Below are 17,494 nucleotides of genomic sequence, written 5' to 3'. Positions count from 1 at the left end.
CAGGAGATTTCTTGAAATAACTATTAGAGATCAATTGTATGACACGAGTTGCTCTCACTATTATTCTAGTTTCTAACTGTTAGGATAGAGTAACTGACGGGATATCTATAGAGCTATCAATAGGAGGCGTTACGTACATCAGACCTCGTACTTAAATAGACTACCCCCTAAAGAGCCGTAGAGATAGCGGGGGGTTAATAAATTGCAGCTGTTTAACTTTAGAATGCTATACCTGATAGTATTGTTCTTAAAGAAACTAAACGGACCAGAAAATAACTACTAGAGAATAAGAAGTTAATGACAATTATCAAAGTGTATTAAAATTAAGAATTAGTGAAGTAGACCGACCTACAAGTATAAGTAATGTGCTTGACGAGAACGAAGGCCGATGGGTGCTCATCGGATTTCCCTGATACTTCGGAAACCTTTGTCCATGGCATGGATGTGCTTGTTGTCCGCAACCCCGCGCACTACATCAGTGACATACAGCGGGTTAAAGTTGTCTTGAGGCCCGAATTGGCGCGCCTGAACGACGTCATTGTGTTCTCCACCAAGGGAGACATCCCACTCGCTGACAAACTATCCGGTGGATACTATGGCAGCGATAGAGCTTGGGTCTGTTGGAGCCCTCTATCATGGAAAACTATCACAGTGGATAGGATTTCCTACGAGGCGAAGTTGGACAGACTTTGCCCGAAGTCGTGGTTAGGTATTGCTCCCACAGCCAAGGTTGACGCCGGTTCCGAAACGATGACGCTAATGCTTGGCCCGGAGGACTCGACGTCACATCTTAGATAGATAGCTCTTGTACATATACGCCATTTTCTTCCTATGAGACAATAAGAAAATAGAAGCAGAACGACGAACAGTCCGGACCTGCTACTATTAAAGTAAATGTCAAGAGACTATGACAATTCCCAATTACGTCTTTGGGTCCACCGGAAGCCCTCCCGCAGCCGGAGCCGATGCCATGTGGAGCGCCGAATGTTTCTCCAGTATCGGAATGACTACGGCCAACCGAAAGTTGACTTACTCGTACACTGTGCTTCAAAAAAGGAAATTAACAAACAGCTCTGCTCTCTTCTTTCCACCTAGTTATTTTGCTTTTTGCTCACAACAAGGCTCGTCAGAGCACAGTATCATTCGTCACCATGTCGGACCATCACAGCTCAGAAGACCGCCCAACGGTTACCCTTCCTCAAGGGACGGTAGTGGGCATCAAACAACGGGGAGAGCATCCCAAGACGGTTGAGTCATTCCTGGGTATTCCATACGCGCTACCTCCCACGGGCGATCTACGATTCCGCCCACCAGTCAAGGTGCCGTCCTCCACCAAGACCATTGACGCCTGCCGTTACGGCCCCCGCGCTCCGGCGAAGCAGTTCCTGATTATTGGCCCTGAGTTGGAGGAAAGTGAGGATTGTCTTACGGTTAACGTATTTCGCCCTGAAGGCGTTAGCAGTTCGGACAATCTGCCGGTCGCGATTTACTTCCATGGCGGGGCATTCAATCGCGGAAATGCTGCCATGTACAACTCGACGTCAGTGGTTGGTTGGTCGGCGGAGCCGTTTGTCTGCGTTTCGTTTGGTTACCGCATTGGGTCGCTCGGTTTCTTGCCTTCGGGGTTGAGTACTAAGGAGGGGGCGCTTAATCTAGGTTTGAAGGATCAGATTCTCTTGATGGAGTGGGTTCAGGAGAATATTGGGGAGTTTGGTGGAGATAAGTGCAATATAACGATTATTGGTCTTTCGGCTGGTGCCCATTCTGTAAGGATTGCCCCACAACCATTTCACTGGAGCCGTTCTGATGCGATATATAGATTGGCCATCACCTCTTGGACTACGAAGCAGGCAAGACGCCGCTGTTCCACAGAGCGGTCATGGAGTCAGGGGCGCCGACTTCACGAGCAGTCCGGCGTCCCGACGCCGCCATCCACGAGCAGCAGTTCAAGGACTTTCTGAATGCGGTGAAATGTCCTAAGGACTTGCCCGAGTCCGAAATCTTTCCCTTCCTGCGGTCACTGCCACTGGAGACGGTGGCCAAAGCGCAGACGGAGGTCTTCGGCAACTACAACTCCAGTTTACGCTGGGCCTTCCAGCCAGTCATCGACGGTGAGATCATCCGCAGGCGACCCATAGACGCCTGGCGTGAGGGGAAGTGGCATAAGGTTCCGATCATGACTGGTTTCAACACGAACGAAGGATCGGTGTACGTTAACAAGAAGATGTCAACCTCTGACGAATTTATCGATTTCTGGCGCACGCTTCTGCCCCAGCTGACTGATGAGGATGTGGAAAAAATCAATACCCTCTATCCTGATCCATTCGTATACCCCGACTCAATATACAAGGAAGACCGACTCCAGTACGGCGTGGGGGAGATGTTCAAGCGCATCGAAGCTGCCTACGCGCATTATGCGTACGTCAGTCCCGTCCGACAGACCGCGCATTTCGCCAACCGGCACGTGCCTGTGTACCTCTACCATTGGGCCCTGAGATCGAGTATCGTTGACGGTGCGCAACATGGGAGTAACATGAAGTACGAGTTCCAGGATCCTGATACGTGTGCGAAGTCCAAAGCGCAGGATGAGATATCGAAAAGCTTGCATGCGTATGTCACGAGTTTCATCTGCTCGGGTGACCCGAACAAGGTCAAAGGGGGTGATGAGGCGAGGCCGGAGTGGGTCAAGCATGAAGGGGACAAGCCGAGGTTGATCATCTTTGGGAGGGAGAATAAAGAGTTGGTTGGGGGTGAAGTTGGCAAAGCTGCTGAGATTTCTGAGGATGTTTGGGCGAGTGAGGAGTCGAACTTTTGGTGGGATAAGGTTGAGATTTCGCAGCAGTGAGGAAATCATGAGCGCTTGGGATAGTCCTCAAACCTTTAATATGAACCAAAGTACTTTGTACGAGTGCCTTCCTTTCGCATCGTTCTAATATTGGTCGTTTGATGTGATCTGTGTCTACAAGCCCGCAGATATTTTTATCTAAATACGGTGAACGGCCATGCTATGTTCCAGTCGGGCAACTCCCTTGAGTACACTAACTTCATACACTTACTGACACGCTTTAGCCGACTTCCTGACGTGTTAAGTCATACCGGCGGCCATTTCTTTTTCTCCCAGAATCTGCAAGATCTGCAATAGGGAGTTCATAATTAAGTACCGCCCGAATATAAACTAGCAAGGCTTGATCTGAGCACACTTGTCTTCACTATGTATATTAACGCAATGTTGGTATGACTCACCATAGCTAGCATTTAGTCTTGAGTTCTTCCCGGAATAAGTGAACTAAGCATTCTATGATATTGGGGGCGGGGGGAGTGGCTCTTATTTTACGCCTAACTTCGCATACTACAATCAATAGATGGCGATCCACAGCCTCTTATAATTATACACCGCTATAGACACTTGCCTTGCAACAACAATTGAAACAAGGATAACCCAATAACGAAGGCCGAGAGTTGAGCTTTTCTTTTGACTCGGTTTTCTGATCCGACCGGTCGATGGTGGCGGTGGATGGTGAATATTTGAAATTGCGATAGTTCGGCCAAACTGTGGTAGAGAATAACGTAACAACAATCACAATACTTCCTTATTTTCACACTAAAATATCCGCAGCAGCGGCGAATTTTTTACCACGTATCTAATTATTTAAACATATATAAAAATAGCGATTTCACTGTAAGAAGTGGATGTTGGAGCAAATGGTGACCAGGTTGAGATATTGATAGATATACAAAAGATCATCGATTCTATAACACTTTGTATTGTTACCTAGTTAATATCTTATGTCCACTTGATTTCTGCTCTATTTTTCTACTAATGGATGTATGAAGCTAATAATTAGCAAGTGACTATTACTCTCACTCTTCCCAGGAAAGATCCATTTTCAGCGGCTTGGAACGTAAAACTTAACCTATTATATAACAGAAGCGGTAAGTTTGACAGTCATCTCCGGAAGCCTTTCATTCTATCGCACGTATTTATGGACGGGTGAAATTTTTCAGTCTCGGTCGTTTGTTCATTTGCTTGTGGCATATTCTGCAGAACATTCCATCCAACCTGTTTGTCCATTAGAACCACACTTCCCCTATGCACACATCACTAACAACGATAACCTCAATTTCGTCTTTATTTTCCTCTTCGCCACTCTATATTTTTAGAAGAAACTTACATATGCCGTTTATCTTTCGACACGTATGAAGTAGCTTCGCGCAGAGAAAGATGTACCCAGAAGTCTACGCTTCCATGGACACTCATAAGCAATTCATCGACAAGATCAAGATCACCCACCGCAACAATAAGCAAGACAAATGGACGCCCTTTCCAAAAGTGTTTCGAAATAGCCCATTGAGCAAGGAAGTCAAGGCCACACGGGAGGCACAGTTATTCTACTACGATACGGACAAATTGATAACGGAAGCCCACGAAGCTGAAAAAGTGTCGAACGAAGATTATAAAACGCGCGTTAAAGCAGCGAGAACCATCAGCATCAGTGCATCCTCCTCATCATCATTCTCATCTGGGTCTGGAAAGCCGCAATATTCATCCAACACCCCCCAAGGACATTCCCGACCTTCAACGCTCAAAAAAGAGATGGCGATAAAAGTCGAGCTTTCAGACAAAATAAACATCATCCAACCTCGAAAGCCATCATATCCATCTCACCGACTTATCCCTGCTCAATCCTTAAAGGGTATTCTCAAAGACGATACCCCTCATCAACAAAAGAAAGGTCTCCGAATCACCGGCTTCCGCAAGCCCTGCCAAACCGTGGCTACAGCCCAAGAAAAATCAGTACGAACAGTCGACTTCACCGCGCCCTGGCCCTTCGACCTGATTACCGAACAACCAGTTTTGCCCCGTCGCACCATGTGCGCCAAAGAATACAGAGCCTGGTGGCGCGACTATAGAAATGGCCTCATCACAGTCAAGGACAACGAAAAACTTTGGGAAGCTCGACGATTTTACGATATGCGGGAAGGGCAAAAGGTTCCATTGACCGTGCCTACACGCAAGGTCACACGCCGACGAATGATCCAACGCAAATTCTGTGAGTGGCTCACTGAGAAGCCTCCCGACTGGATTACCGAAGAGGATAAGATACAAACCGAGGATACCAAGAGCCAAATCGTGCCTCAAAAAGAGGAAAAGACAGTCTCAGAAAAGGGCCAGAAGAAGAAGAAGAAGAGTAAGAAGAAGTCTTTCAGGAAGAGAGATCTGATCTGGTTTCTGATTAGACCCGGCACCAAATAGAAGGCGTGGATGGTATTTGAGTTGCAAAACATGATTGGATAAAGATTTCGAAATTTTTCAGTTGGACTGGATACCTTGGAAATGTGTTGAACTTGAGTTCGGATAAGGTTGAACTATGTATAGTCGAGAGAGCTATCGAGAATAAAGAGGGAGTTGATCATAACTACTCGTGTTCGCTCCTGGGTCAGAGGCGGGGCCTCCACACTAGGTCTACTAGACTCTGAAATGCAATAAAAATTCAAAACGAGCCAAATTCGATTCCATAAAAGTGTGAACTTGCTCTGGTACTCTATGGTCTCATCTTGCTCTCATTTTACCCCTTTCCACACTCGCTTTTGTTGTGTATGCCCTTATCCTATACCAAAGCACAACCAAAGCACAACCTCGCTCAATTTGAATTCTCTGTGGGTACTCTCATTGGACGTTGAACTCTATATCTTAAACTGCATATCTAGACTCAGAGTGGACCTGCCCTTGATGATACTCCGCCAGACATACAGATTATGTACAACAGTCCGAGCCCCGGAGGACTGTTAGCATTGACATGAATCCCATTACCTCATGCAAATATGGCCCAAATAAGTATCCCAAAGAACAGGAAAGGCTTTGCTACCTGCTCTCATTGTAGTATGAGTTAGAAAGGAAATGGCTTTTAAGAGGCGGTTAACATGAGAAAAAGTTGCTTGAGTATGTATGTAAGCAATCTTTGCGATTTTGATAGCAACCAAGGGGCAAGTGCGACCATCGTCGTCTGATTGAAATTATACTATTTTAAAATCAGTGCGCATGTGCTTTCGCTGTTCCTGGCACTTCATCCCAGTTTTCCAATGCAAACTCAGTGAAGCGTTCTGTGTGGTTGCTCCTGCTAAGTACCTTAGTGCACTAATCGTGCGCCCGCAGGTTCTGAAAATTTGCGGAGAAACAACCACCGAACCACCAAACATCTTTCAAGGCATATATATCCGCAGGAAATTCGGATATAATGGCAAGTGACGGGCCGTTGGTATGGATCGATTGCGAGGTGAGGCAATTGACGAATACGTACCGGTCAGCACCCGCTAATTGAGCGTTGTAGATGACGGGACTCGACCCCGATCGCGAGGAGATCATTGAGATTTTCTGCATCATCACGACTGCCTCGCTTGAGGTCATGGACGAGAGGGGCTGGGGCGCCGTGGTCCATCAATCCAGGGAGAGAATGGATAAGATGGACGACTGGTGCACCAATACCCACGGCAAGAGCGGACTGACGGCCGCCGTGTTGGCGTCGGAGGTCACTCCAGAGAAGGCGGCCGATGAACTCCTTGCCTACATCAAGAAGTATGTTCCCCGAGAGAGAGTCGCGCTGCTGGCAGGGAACAGTGTACATGCCGACCGCGCGTTCCTTAGGAAAGAGCCGTACAAGAAGGTGGTGGACTACCTACAGTACCGTATTTTGGACGTGAGCAGTCTGAAGGAGGCAGCAAGGCGATGGTGTCCTCCCGAGGTGCTGCAGAATGCGCCCTCAAAACAGGGATTACATCAAGCAAAGGAGGATATCCTGGAAAGCATTGCTGAGGCCAGATATTACAAAGACGTGATATTTCAGGACGCATGAGAAAATATTGGTGTTGCGTCTCACCGCATGCAGATGGAAAGCTTTTGGGAATAGCGTGAAGCTGCCACAACATCTAGACCGCTGTGTCGCTGGAAAGTGGCTTCAATATGGTGCGCATGGGTGACAGAATGTACGCCACCTCAGACAGCTTAAAATCAGAAGGCTGACAGGGACCAGTTTGGGGCAAGAGAAAAGAACGTGGCGGCTTTTCTCGCAGAACATTCGTCAATTCCGTTCCGACCTTGTTGCCATTCACGATACGACCATTGAGTGTCAAACTGTGCATAAGCTGGTTTCTAGCCAAAGACAGTCTCGCAAATGGATATACACAGTGCTTGGCTCGATCAATGCTCGCCGCCACAAAATGAGGTCACAGCGCTTGCTTGATACGAACTCCACCATGCTGCCGTGCCCAACAATACATTTTCGAGCTCACCGATCCCCAGGGTTTTCTCGCCCTCTATACACCCGTACCCAACCCACTTGCCTCTTTCTTCTTCAAGTTTCTACGCCATTGCATTTCTTACATTGCACTCATTCTCACCATGGGTATTCAGACAGTCGAGTTCAAGTCCTTTACGGACCAGAAGCCCGGAACGTACGTCAACTGCTGCTCAAGCTACCCCACCATCATCGTCCTCCGCAGATCCACAGCGTAGACTGTCAAGGAAATCGAAGGACGATCCAGACATCCAGACCAATGGCTGACTCATAGTGTAGCTCGGGTCTTCGAAAGAAGGTCAAGGTCTTCCAACAAGCCCATTACAGTGAATCCTTCGTCACCAGCATTCTCCTGTCCATTCCCGAGGGCGTTGAGGGTGAGTAGCTCGAGGGGCTTCGGCTTCTGTCACTCGACGACGCAAGCTGAGGTTCAGTATAGGTTCTTTCCTCGTTATTGGTGGTGATGGCCGATTTTACAATCCCGAAGTAGTTCAATTGATTGCCAAGATCGGCGCTGCGTATGGTGTCAAGAAGCTCCTGATCGGACAGAATGGTATTTTGTCCACCCCTGCAGCCAGTCATGTCATTCGCAAGCGAAAAGCGACTGGCGGTATCCTCCTGACTGCCAGTCACAACCCCGGTGGTATGTTGTCCCTTCCCATGCTGTATGACTGCAGCCTCTCATCCTAGTCTTGTCTAGGTCCCACCCAAGACTTCGGTATCAAGTACAACCTCGCCAACGGCGGTCCTGCTCCCGAGAGCGTTACCAACAAGATCTACGAAGCCTCGAAGACTCTCACATCCTACAAGATCGCCGATATCCCCGATGTCGACATCGCGACTGTTGGCACCAAGACATATGGCGACCTTGAGGTGGAGATTATCGACAGCACGGCCGACTACACCGAGATGCTGAAGGACATTTTCGATTTCCCCACGATCAAGAAATTCTTCACCTCCAACCCAGACTTCAAGGTTCTCTTCGATGGTCTGCACGGTGTCACAGGTCCTTACGGCAAGGACATCTTCGAGAAGGAGCTGGGTCTGACGGGAGCGACACAGAACTGTGTGCCATCACCCGATTTCAATGGTGGACACCCTGACCCTAACCTCGTCTACGCCCACTCCCTGGTGGAGAAGGTTGACCAGGACAACATTCCCTTCGGCGCTGCTTCTGATGGTGATGGTGACCGAAACATGATCTACGGTGCCGGTGCTTTCGTCTCGCCCGGTGACAGCTTGGCAATCATTGCCCACCATGCCCAGTTGATCCCCTACTTCAAGAAGCAGGGTGTTTACGGTCTGGCCCGCAGCATGCCTACGTCAGGAGCTGTTGACCTCGTCGCCAAGGCTCAGGGACTGAACTGTTACGAGGTCCCCACTGGCTGGAAGTTCTTCTGCGCACTCTTCGATGCTGACAAGCTCAGCATCTGCGGCGAGGAGAGTTTTGGTACTGGTAGCAACCACGTTCGTGAGAAGGACGGTCTTTGGGCTGTTGTGGCCTGGCTCAACATCATTGCTGGTCTCGGTGAAGCCAACCCCGGATCCAAGCCCAGCATCAAACAAATTCAGCAGGATTTCTGGAACACTTATGGCCGAACCTTCTTCACCCGCTACGACTACGAGAATGTCGACTCTGATGGCGCCAACAAGGTCGTCGGTGTTTTGAACGACTTGGTCGCCGACCCCAACTTCATCGGCAGCAAGATTGGAGGCAAGTACCGTGTGGCACCCCTGGTTGATCATGATGCTAACTGGTACATATCAGACCGCACTGTCACTGATGCGGGCAACTTTTCGTACACAGACCTCGACGGATCCGTTTCGTCCAACCAGGGCTTGTATGCCCGCTTCTCATCCGGCAGCCGCATTGTCGTGCGCCTGTCTGGCACTGGTTCCTCCGGTGCCACCATCCGTCTGTACATCGAGCAGTACACCGACGACAAGTCGAAGTACACCTTGGACGCACAGGACTTCTTGGCGCCTGAGATTAAGTTCGCCACTGAGTTGCTCAAGTTCAAGGAGTTCGTTGGACGTGATGAGCCTGATGTCAAAACGTAAAATAGGGGTACCATACCATGGGCGTCTGAGCCGGCCAGCCAGCCAGTTGTCACGATTGAGTGAGACCTAAACACACACAACTCATAATGAAAATTGGTTGACAAGTAAAATCTTGATATGTTCAGTTATCGACTTCTAACGCGTGCAAGTATTTTACAACTTCGCCTTCTCGGCCTTTGCCTTCCCCTCCTTCTTCCGCTTCAGGTCCGCAACCATTAAATCCTTGACATTCACCACATCCTTCCCTGTCGCATCCAGCAACGCAATCTGCCCACGGTACATCTCCTCCTTGATCAGCCCATACACACCCGTCTTGCCCTTGGTCGCCAGTCCCCTCTCCGTAATCAAGCCCATCACCCCCTCTATCCCCTCCACCGAATCCACAATCCCCGCCTCCAGCGCCGCCCTGGCATCCCACCGACGCGCCTCCAACACCATGTGCCGGTACACATCCGGCCGTAACTTCTCTCGGAAAATCCCCGCCATAGGCGGCAAGAGCGGTGACCCAAAGTCCAGCTCGTTGATGCACATGTACCCCTTCTCGCCGCTAAAGACGCGGTAATCGTGGTGCATGGCTAGCATCAACCCTCCGGCGAAACAGTGTCCGTTGATTAAAGCAACGGTGGGCATAGGAAACGTCAAGAAACGCCGGAATAAGGGGTACAGACTTTTTTCGACGAAACCGGGCGTGCCGAGAGCCAGCTCGAGGTCTAGCCCGTTGGAATAGAACTTCGGGATCGAGGAAGTGGTTATCACTACGCCCTGGGTGCTGGTGGCGTGGACAAATTCGATTTGGTCAAGGGCCGAGAGGAGGGCGGCGCAGCAGGGGGGTGTGAGCCGGTTGTCGGGCGGGGAGGATATGGTTAGGAGGTAGGTTTGCGGCGCCGGGAGGGTGCAGGTTATGGTTCCGCCTGGGTGGGCTTTTAGGGGTGGTATGGGGATTGTGAAGAGGGTTTGGGTGGTGGCCATTTTGGTGGTTTTGTTGTGGTGGTGATACTGGTTGCGAGACGAGTGAGTTGTCGGTATGTGGAGTTGTCGACTCTTTGGTGATGGAGAACGTGTCTGCTTCGGTTGGAGACACCGCCCGAATGGGATCGGAGAAGTCTCTCGAGTTATCTGTTGGTCTTCGAAATACTTTGCATGTATGTGTACAATAGCTAGCTCGCGGAATGCTGTCCTTTCCCGTTTTCAGGTTGCTTTGCGTATGTCCAACGTCTGGAAACCAAGCTTGTTTACACTCAGAAGAGGCAACGGCTTTTTCACATACGTATATGCACAAATCTAATTATATAGAAAGATACAAAACAAGATGTACATGGCTTATCACTCAGATTGGATGGACAAGTATTGCACTCTGGGATTACAAGCTGTTCGGACGTTAAATGTCGAGTTGTTGTTGGATGTAGTCCGAGGTAGACCCGCTCCTCACCGAGTGCCGAGCTCATCACATGCCAGAGCGTCGCCAAGGCAGCATTGTATGCAAGTCCCCGGTTGACGCATAAGATTATCATCGTAGCAGCAGGTGGAATAGTTTTGGGGAGTTATTGCTGGGCGGCGTAGGAAATTATCCAAATAGGACCTCAGTTTCACCTACGAGACCACACCTTCAATGACATGAAATTGATTCTCGACTGCCAGTAGTTTGCGCCCGCGAGACGTGCCCGCAATCCAACATGCTTTGATTCTGGCAATCTTCAGTCAAAAACCTTGACGTACGAGCGAAGCCAAGGGAAAGAACATGGAATGCTGGCGTGCTAATGACTCGTCGTATCACGCATCCTTCTGTGGAAACCACTCGTTGGCTCGGCCGGATCCTGGATCTAGCTCCTGAACCCTGCCAAGCTGGCTACACTGCGTCTACTCATCGTCGATCACGTCACATCACTCACAGGGGCAGGAAGAACCCATGCAGATCTCATTGTTGCGTCTACCCAGACATTGAAGTTAGAAATAGGTCTCCTTGTTCTGAGAAGATTTTCGAAAACTCTCAATCGTCACCTCATTGGTGACTCGGATATTATTCCCACTGTCGTTCCACGGCCTCCCGTCGACAATATCGGCAGACGGCCGCGTATCGAAATTCGATTTCGTGCTGACCGTCGACTTGTCCCTGTTTTGAAAAGTCGATCCATCATCCTGGCCTGGTAACATGCTCTTCCCAGCAGAACTTTTCACCAATGTCTTCCCTGTCAGCTCAATCTCGTCATCGGCTCGATGTGTGGTCTTCCTCGTGGTAAACGAGCTGCTCGTGTAGGCGATGGTTCGGTGCACCAGTCCCTTCAGCCATTGGGGGGTGTATTTGACGATCAAGGGGCGCAGATGCGGCAGACATGTGGCGATGATATAGGTTCCCGTCTCGATGATGCTCCATCCTACCAACTCGACGGACGCAACTATTGTCAAAGTGTTAGCGAGTTTTTCACGTCCAAAATCCGTTGGTTGGTCCCATGCTCGGTATGGTAGAACCAGTCATTACTTACAAGTTCTATCCGAAAAGGCTGAGGTCTGAAAGAAGGTCTTGGCTCGTATGATGGAGGCAACGACGCCACTGTCTTATCGTCAGCTATTTCCTAGTGGGACCGATATCAACGACTTACAAACTAGCAACCATGAAGATCAACACCAGGGCAAGCCGCTTGTAAGTGGGCATCTTCAAGTCCCAAATGGTCTTCAATGGCAGGCCCATGATGAAGAAATCAAGCACAAATTGCGGGATGCTCGACGCATGGAAGAAGGCTTGCACATCGATGCATGTCCCGCCCACGATCGTGTGATCCCACCAGAAGTTGATGGGCCGACACTGGAAGCAGGCCGTCAGGACCAGCCCCAGACCCGTGCCGGCCACGACAACAATGAGACCCAGCGCCACGACGCGCATAGGACCCTTCCAGTTGAACACTCGCAGGTAGAGGAACAAAATAGCCAGCTTCGGCATAGCGACGCTCGAGAAGTACAAGATCTCGAAGGCCAGGATGCACTGGGCCCACTTCGTTAACAGCGCCGGGTTGTTCTCCTCAATGAAGATCACATGGCGTCCCACCCCGGCGATTTTCACCATCACTGTAGTCAAGAACAATTTAGCCAAGACGTCGCGAATAGAAAAGGGGAGGTCAAGTCATGCTTCCTTGCTTACCTATACCAAGCGCGCACATGCCAAGATTAAGCACGTAGGCGGCTATGAGAAAAACATCGTCGGTGCCGAACGAGACGCTCGTGAATCGCTTCGCGTAGTATCGCAGACCGATGATTACAGTTGTCAGGGCGGCGAAGGCAATGGAAATATCGACGAGCCTGTCGCCTTCATCTTCCAAGTCGGTAGGTGTGAGTTCCATGCTAGCCATGTTTTCGAACCATTTTCAACAAAGTTTGAAAAAGGTTGCCAAGGGTGCAGAAGAGACATCGGACTTCTTTTATTCAGTGTGATGGGCTCACTGCGTGTTAGTCGTCAAAACCAGTTGCCATGTACAGTCCCTGGGTGTTCCATACTACCGCAGAGCAAGGTGCTCCCGGTGCTTGGCCCGGCTCCTCAAGGTGGGGGAGCCGTAGTCCCTGCACGACACGATGCTAAAGCAATCAAAGGCTTGACTTCCCAATTCAGAGCAGCTCAACGGCAGTTGTGACCCTTGCGGAACACAGCTTGCTGTTTGTTCCTAGCCAATGGTTCCACCTGGGAACATGCGCTTATGGCAGTGCTCATTAGCAGTAGGCGATATGACGAAGTATTGTCATCTTTCGCGTGCCACGGCCGTTTCGCCGGCACCGTTTGCGGGGACGACATGGGTCCTGAAGTCCCTTTTTGACACCGGATCTTTGGCCCATGTGCGAATCACGAGCTGCACAACGGGTGTGATAGGGTTCCACAAGCTGAGAAGGAACAGGTTCGATCCAGGGCCTCCCGGCCAGACCTCTGGTCCGAAATTTCCCAAACGTGCCCTTCATTTTGGGGTCTGCGATTGGGCCTACATTCGATACGGGATTGTGGCGTGCCTGCTTGTTGCATGGTAGCATCCGACAAGGCCCATAGTAGTCTCTATCCTACGGGTCTCTATAGGTCCCCGGCGTGAATCCGGATTTTGGTTGTTTCTAGACCGGGCCATCCCTGCCGAACGGAGGTGGTATTCGGCCTAGACGACGGCGTTGCTTCCGAGATTTGAAACTAGATTGGGCCAAAATTTGGAATCAGATGGTACTACCAGTCAATTTGACTTTAACCCTGCCGTGGTTGTCGCCAATGGTCTGACTCCTCTGAGGTGACATCGCCCAGGGAAATCATGGACGGAAATAAGTAGGCGATCTACTGCTCGGTGCTTAACCTGACATCTTAATCGTATGAATCCACCTCAACTTGGAGTCGCCCCTTGTCCAGCATAGAGCTACGCCGCTCGCTTCTTGGGACGTTTGCATCCGTGTGAACCACTATTTTGAGGCGCCATGGCGTTTTGGTTTTCGCTACGGCATGGGTCCATACTTCGCTTGGCAGATGGACTGAAAATGCTTGATTTGCTTGATATGATTTGTGCCGTTGCTTCACTTGGAGGGGCAAATGATTATTGAATATGGCATGCTCAACTATCGATACGAGGGATACTCATTTCTGGGACTGTCATGCCGTGCAAGCAGTCTCAATAACGCCAACCCTTGCAGTATAATCGCGACTATAGTAGTCGCGCATTAACCACCCAGCTCGGACCTCTTTGCTTCCGGCTGTGCTTCCACAGAAGCTAAGCTTGCCGGTTCCACTAAAATATCCTGCACCCATCCTTCTACACGACGTAGCCGCGAGGGCAGGAGACTTAGTCACAGTTGGTAAGAAGTGGGGATGGTGGATCTAACATGCGTAGGGCCAAACGAAGCCATGCTTACCATAAGTGCTTCGTTCCATTTCTTCATAGAGACACCTTGTATTGTGCGTCGCAAGTTGGCATGCTGCTTCAGACTGGGCTAGGTAGGAGATTGGGCCATTAGGTGGGCGTTACCCTCGCAACTGTCATCAGCACTGTCGACCGTGGTAGAACCGTCTGGGAACTCAAGCCATCTTCCCGGCTTTGTGTAATCGAATGCATTCCCATCCACCTTTCGGCGTGTCATCGAAACCCGTGAGAACAAACCGCAGATGAGCACAATCGAACTGGCAATCCTAGACCCAGTCGTCTCCGGCATCTTCTTTGAGAAACTCGTAGGTAGAGGGCGCATTGAGCGGCTGTATCTTGCTCAAGTCGGTGCCGATGACTCGACAGGTCAGGTGTTTTTAAGTTCTGTAGGTAAATTTGGGTGCTCCTTTCGTCTAGAACAGTGTATCACCCCGGCACGTAAAGACCTGAGTGGGAAGTGCTTGCATTGGGTGTTACGCCAGTATAGTCTTTTCCCGTCCGAGACGGAAGCCTATTACTCACGTGGTCGTCTTGCGGAGCGTGATTCCTAGGTTGCTGGCCATGAGAAGGAGTTTCTTCACTGGTGCCGTTGCCGCTTGGTGTAGTACAGGGTGGAACGAAGGCAAAATGACAATGGTGCTACCCATGGGTAACTTTATGGAACCTGAGATGAGGGGTTACGACTATGCAGCCTGCTAGATATGGAAGTCTTACTCTGAGCCAATCATCTTCCTTGGGTAACACGTTCACGACCCCAGTTCATGACAATCGTGGTCCTACACTGTCGGGACAGGCAACATCTGCAGCTGAGAGGTTGCTATAAAAAATAAAAAAAACCTATGCATTCACTGAGCAGCACATAATTTTCACGTCATAGGTGGAAGATATTCCATTACAGCCAGAATTGCGATGTTGGAGCAGTTTGGAGGATCAAGAGGAAACTCCTTTCAAATGAGTAGTTCTTTGGAATACGGCGAAGGGGCATTTTCAGGGATATAATACATCTGTTTTGAAGATTATGTATGTACGCAGGGTTTTCCTATGGCGTGAACATGAAGATACTGTTAAGAAACGGTGCTTCCACAAACTGTCTACCCACTTTACCTAGTGTAGTCATGATTACAAGCAGTGAAATGGGCTTTCGACCCCTAAGAGCACTAATATGCTGGAGGTTTCGTTGTGAAGATGTGCAGCAAGGGTTTCTAGCAACCTACAGCCCCATCTATCGGGTATTGGCCCAGTTGTGAACCCAGATACAATTATTTGATCCTTGAAATAATCTGCATCATTTTACACTAAAGAATATGGTCCGTGTAGGGATCAAGCCTGCATGCTACCCGAGATGTTACACTGCAGCTCGTGCCGTTGAGAAGCAAACTTCAGTAAGCAAACATAATCACTAGTACGACAGACAACAGACAGCAATTGCTGGTCGCAGAGATACTCATAGCACGTATTTCCTGTGGCCTCCAGTTGAAGTGAATATCGCTGGCCGGCCGTCCTCGTAGAAGCGTACCTGCCCACCGAAGCTGAGACGATTCTTTTTCAATAAGACCATCCAGGTAACTACAGTAGGGAGTGAATATGGGGTGGAGGCACGAGTGATCATTTAGACAGGCATGATTGTTCAGATCAAATAAAATCGGCCATGTTCGTAGGGTAGCTTCAAGGGCAGGCGTCTTTGAACAGACACCGTGTCATCGTTCCGACGACACTCATGTGTGAGTAACATACAATTGCTTGTCATTGATTCCAAGACCATCTCAATGATTTGCATGTGCAGAGGGGCCACTGGGCTTCATATAGGCTTTTCCATGACACACGTTGTGATCCTTACGTCACGTTGAATGAATGAACGTCGAGGCAAACAACTACCTACCACGCGATTGCCCAGGCAACAGTGAAAACACAGCAGTCAAGCGCATTTCAAGTCAGATAAAGACAAATTGCAACACTTCTCGCCACCGGCAAGCCATCGAAATCGACTTTTCCTTCTCGCATGCAACTGCGTCAGACACGAGCATCCGCCACGGAGAACAGAGATAATCGCGACCCGAGGAACAGTAAGCCAGCCTCTTCAAAACTCGAGAAACAATACTGAAATCCTTGCCACTGTAGAAGCGCCTATTTCATACCCAATGGAGCCTTCAATCCTAGCAGGCTCTGCTCCATATCCTCTGGAGCCAACCATCCCAGCCGGTCCTTCTTCGCAGCGAACCCCCCCAACTCGTCCTTACCAAAATGTCAGCATAGAAAAGGACCCCTACGCTTTCCTCACGCACTTCGACACTGCATTCCTAATCGACGACTCGGCCTCGATGGAGCCCTACTGGGATGAAGTCGAATCCCTGCTGGTCTCCATCTCGTCCATCTGCATCGGCCACGACCCCAACGGCATCGACATATACTTCCTGCACCACCGCCCCCGCGGCTATATCCCGCTCATTTCGTCCACCGCCGATTCTGGGTACCGCAACATCGGCCTCGTCGAAGGAATCCCCGACTTCCACGACAATGTTGAGGGCATCTTCCGCGACGTGAAGCCCCACGGGCGCTGCAAGCTAGGCGACCGTCTGGACAGTCTACTGAGTGCCATTGTGTTCAATGTAGACCAGCACCGCCGCCGCACGAGGGGAATATTCCCGCGCCCGCTCAATCTCATAGTCATTACGGCTAGTATCTTACATGGCAGGAGCCTTGGGTTGGGACCCGCGGTGGTTAACGCGGCGAGGAGGCTGGATAAGATGGAGGCGCCCAGACATCAGATTGGAGTGCAGCTTTTCCAGGTGGGGAAGAATGTGAATGCGCGGAAGACGATGGAGTTTGTGGATGAGCAGTTGTATAAGGAGAGAGGAGTCCGAGATATTGCGGATACCATGACTTGGGAGGGGGAGCCGGGAAGGTTGACGGCCGAGGGGGTGTTGAAGGTGGTCGGGGGTGCTGTAAGTAGAGCTCTAGATAAAAATATGTTTTGACAGACGCAAAGCAGTGCTAGTGCTCGAGTACATGCCTGTATTTCCAACTGAAGTACTTGATGGAATAATACGTACACAGGGTTAGCCATCGATCGAGCGCTCGCCGAGGGGATCGGCAAGCCTTGGCGCCAAGAACGAGCGTATCGCCGAGTGGGTCTGGCATACTCAAGATCTCGACGAGTGATAATGGCTTTGCAAATTCTCGCGGCGAGAGGTCTTGACCTGGATCGCTCGCTAAGTCTCGGCGAGAGTAGGGTGCCCCTGGAAGTTACTAGGGGTCGGGCCCTGTTGACAG

General features: G+C 50.0%; 7 protein-coding genes across 7 annotated transcripts; 5 read left to right on the top strand and 2 right to left on the bottom strand.

The window, feature by feature from the left end:
* Window positions 1-976: 976 nt before the first annotated feature.
* BCR38DRAFT_473416 (acetylcholinesterase precursor) lies at window positions 977-2,845 on the top strand (the record flags this gene model as incomplete). Its single annotated transcript, XM_040862941.1, has 2 exons — window positions 977-1,766; window positions 1,820-2,845. The coding sequence occupies exons 1-2, from the start codon at window positions 1,152-1,154 to the stop codon at window positions 2,843-2,845; spliced, it is 1,641 nt and encodes a 546-aa protein (XP_040717068.1). The 5' UTR covers window positions 977-1,151.
* Window positions 2,846-4,222: 1,377 nt separating this feature from the next.
* On the top strand, window positions 4,223-5,254 carry BCR38DRAFT_408075 (uncharacterized protein; the record flags this gene model as incomplete). The annotated part of the gene is made up of 1 exon (XM_040858227.1): window positions 4,223-5,254. One exon carries the CDS (start codon window positions 4,223-4,225, stop codon window positions 5,252-5,254), a length of 1,032 nt encoding a protein of 343 aa, XP_040717067.1.
* An 877-nt stretch (window positions 5,255-6,131) lies between these two features.
* Window positions 6,132-7,035, top strand: BCR38DRAFT_429240 (ribonuclease H-like domain-containing protein). Its single transcript, XM_040859956.1, has 2 exons — window positions 6,132-6,275; window positions 6,330-7,035. The coding sequence occupies exons 1-2, from the start codon at window positions 6,237-6,239 to the stop codon at window positions 6,849-6,851; spliced, it is 561 nt and encodes a 186-aa protein (XP_040717066.1). The 5' UTR covers window positions 6,132-6,236; the 3' UTR covers window positions 6,852-7,035.
* A 112-nt stretch (window positions 7,036-7,147) lies between these two features.
* On the top strand, window positions 7,148-9,397 carry BCR38DRAFT_172795 (phosphoglucomutase/phosphomannomutase). The gene is made up of 5 exons (XM_040853866.1): window positions 7,148-7,449; window positions 7,572-7,669; window positions 7,732-7,845; window positions 7,993-9,006; window positions 9,061-9,397. Exons 1-5 carry the CDS (start codon window positions 7,397-7,399, stop codon window positions 9,351-9,353), a joined length of 1,572 nt encoding a protein of 523 aa, XP_040717065.1. The 5' UTR covers window positions 7,148-7,396; the 3' UTR covers window positions 9,354-9,397.
* Window positions 9,398-9,506: 109 nt separating this feature from the next.
* On the bottom strand, window positions 9,507-10,322 carry BCR38DRAFT_483757 (ClpP/crotonase-like domain-containing protein; the record flags this gene model as incomplete). The annotated part of the gene is made up of 1 exon (XM_040863663.1): window positions 9,507-10,322. One exon carries the CDS (start codon window positions 10,320-10,322, stop codon window positions 9,507-9,509), a length of 816 nt encoding a protein of 271 aa, XP_040717064.1.
* A 975-nt stretch (window positions 10,323-11,297) lies between these two features.
* BCR38DRAFT_456740 (uncharacterized protein) lies at window positions 11,298-12,694 on the bottom strand (the record flags this gene model as incomplete). Its single annotated transcript, XM_040861954.1, has 4 exons — window positions 11,298-11,746; window positions 11,834-11,901; window positions 11,951-12,413; window positions 12,487-12,694. The coding sequence occupies 4 exons, from the start codon at window positions 12,692-12,694 to the stop codon at window positions 11,298-11,300; spliced, it is 1,188 nt and encodes a 395-aa protein (XP_040717063.1).
* Window positions 12,695-16,101: 3,407 nt separating this feature from the next.
* Window positions 16,102-17,236, top strand: BCR38DRAFT_429234 (uncharacterized protein). The gene has a single exon (XM_040859955.1). The coding sequence runs from the start codon at window positions 16,363-16,365 to the stop codon at window positions 17,197-17,199; it is 837 nt and encodes a 278-aa protein (XP_040717062.1). The 5' UTR covers window positions 16,102-16,362; the 3' UTR covers window positions 17,200-17,236.
* Window positions 17,237-17,494: the final 258 nt, after the last annotated feature.

This window comes from Pseudomassariella vexata (genome assembly GCF_002105095.1).
Source record: "Pseudomassariella vexata strain CBS 129021 chromosome Unknown BCR38scaffold_5, whole genome shotgun sequence".
NCBI lineage: Eukaryota > Fungi > Ascomycota > Sordariomycetes > Amphisphaeriales > Pseudomassariaceae > Pseudomassariella > Pseudomassariella vexata.
Note: the sequence above shows the minus strand (reverse complement) of the source record. Positions and strands in the feature narration are given on the sequence as shown.

Excerpts from the sequence above, each read along its gene's own strand:
- BCR38DRAFT_429240 (XM_040859956.1), top strand. The coding sequence starts at position 6,237 with ATGGCAAGTGACGGGCCGTTGGTATGGATCGATTGCGAG. Across the intron at positions 6,276-6,329 it reads TGGTATGGATCGATTGCGAG|ATGACGGGACTCGACCCCGA; the intron begins GTGAGGCAATTG and ends TGAGCGTTGTAG.
- BCR38DRAFT_172795 (XM_040853866.1), top strand. The coding sequence starts at position 7,397 with ATGGGTATTCAGACAGTCGAGTTCAAGTCCTTTACGGACCAGAAGCCC. Across the intron at positions 7,670-7,731 it reads CATTCCCGAGGGCGTTGAGG|GTTCTTTCCTCGTTATTGGT; the intron begins GTGAGTAGCTCG and ends GGTTCAGTATAG. Across the intron at positions 9,007-9,060 it reads CATCGGCAGCAAGATTGGAG|ACCGCACTGTCACTGATGCG; the intron begins GCAAGTACCGTG and ends GGTACATATCAG.
- BCR38DRAFT_429234 (XM_040859955.1), top strand. The coding sequence starts at position 16,363 with ATGGAGCCTTCAATCCTAGCAGGCTCTGCTCCATATCCTCTGGAGCCA.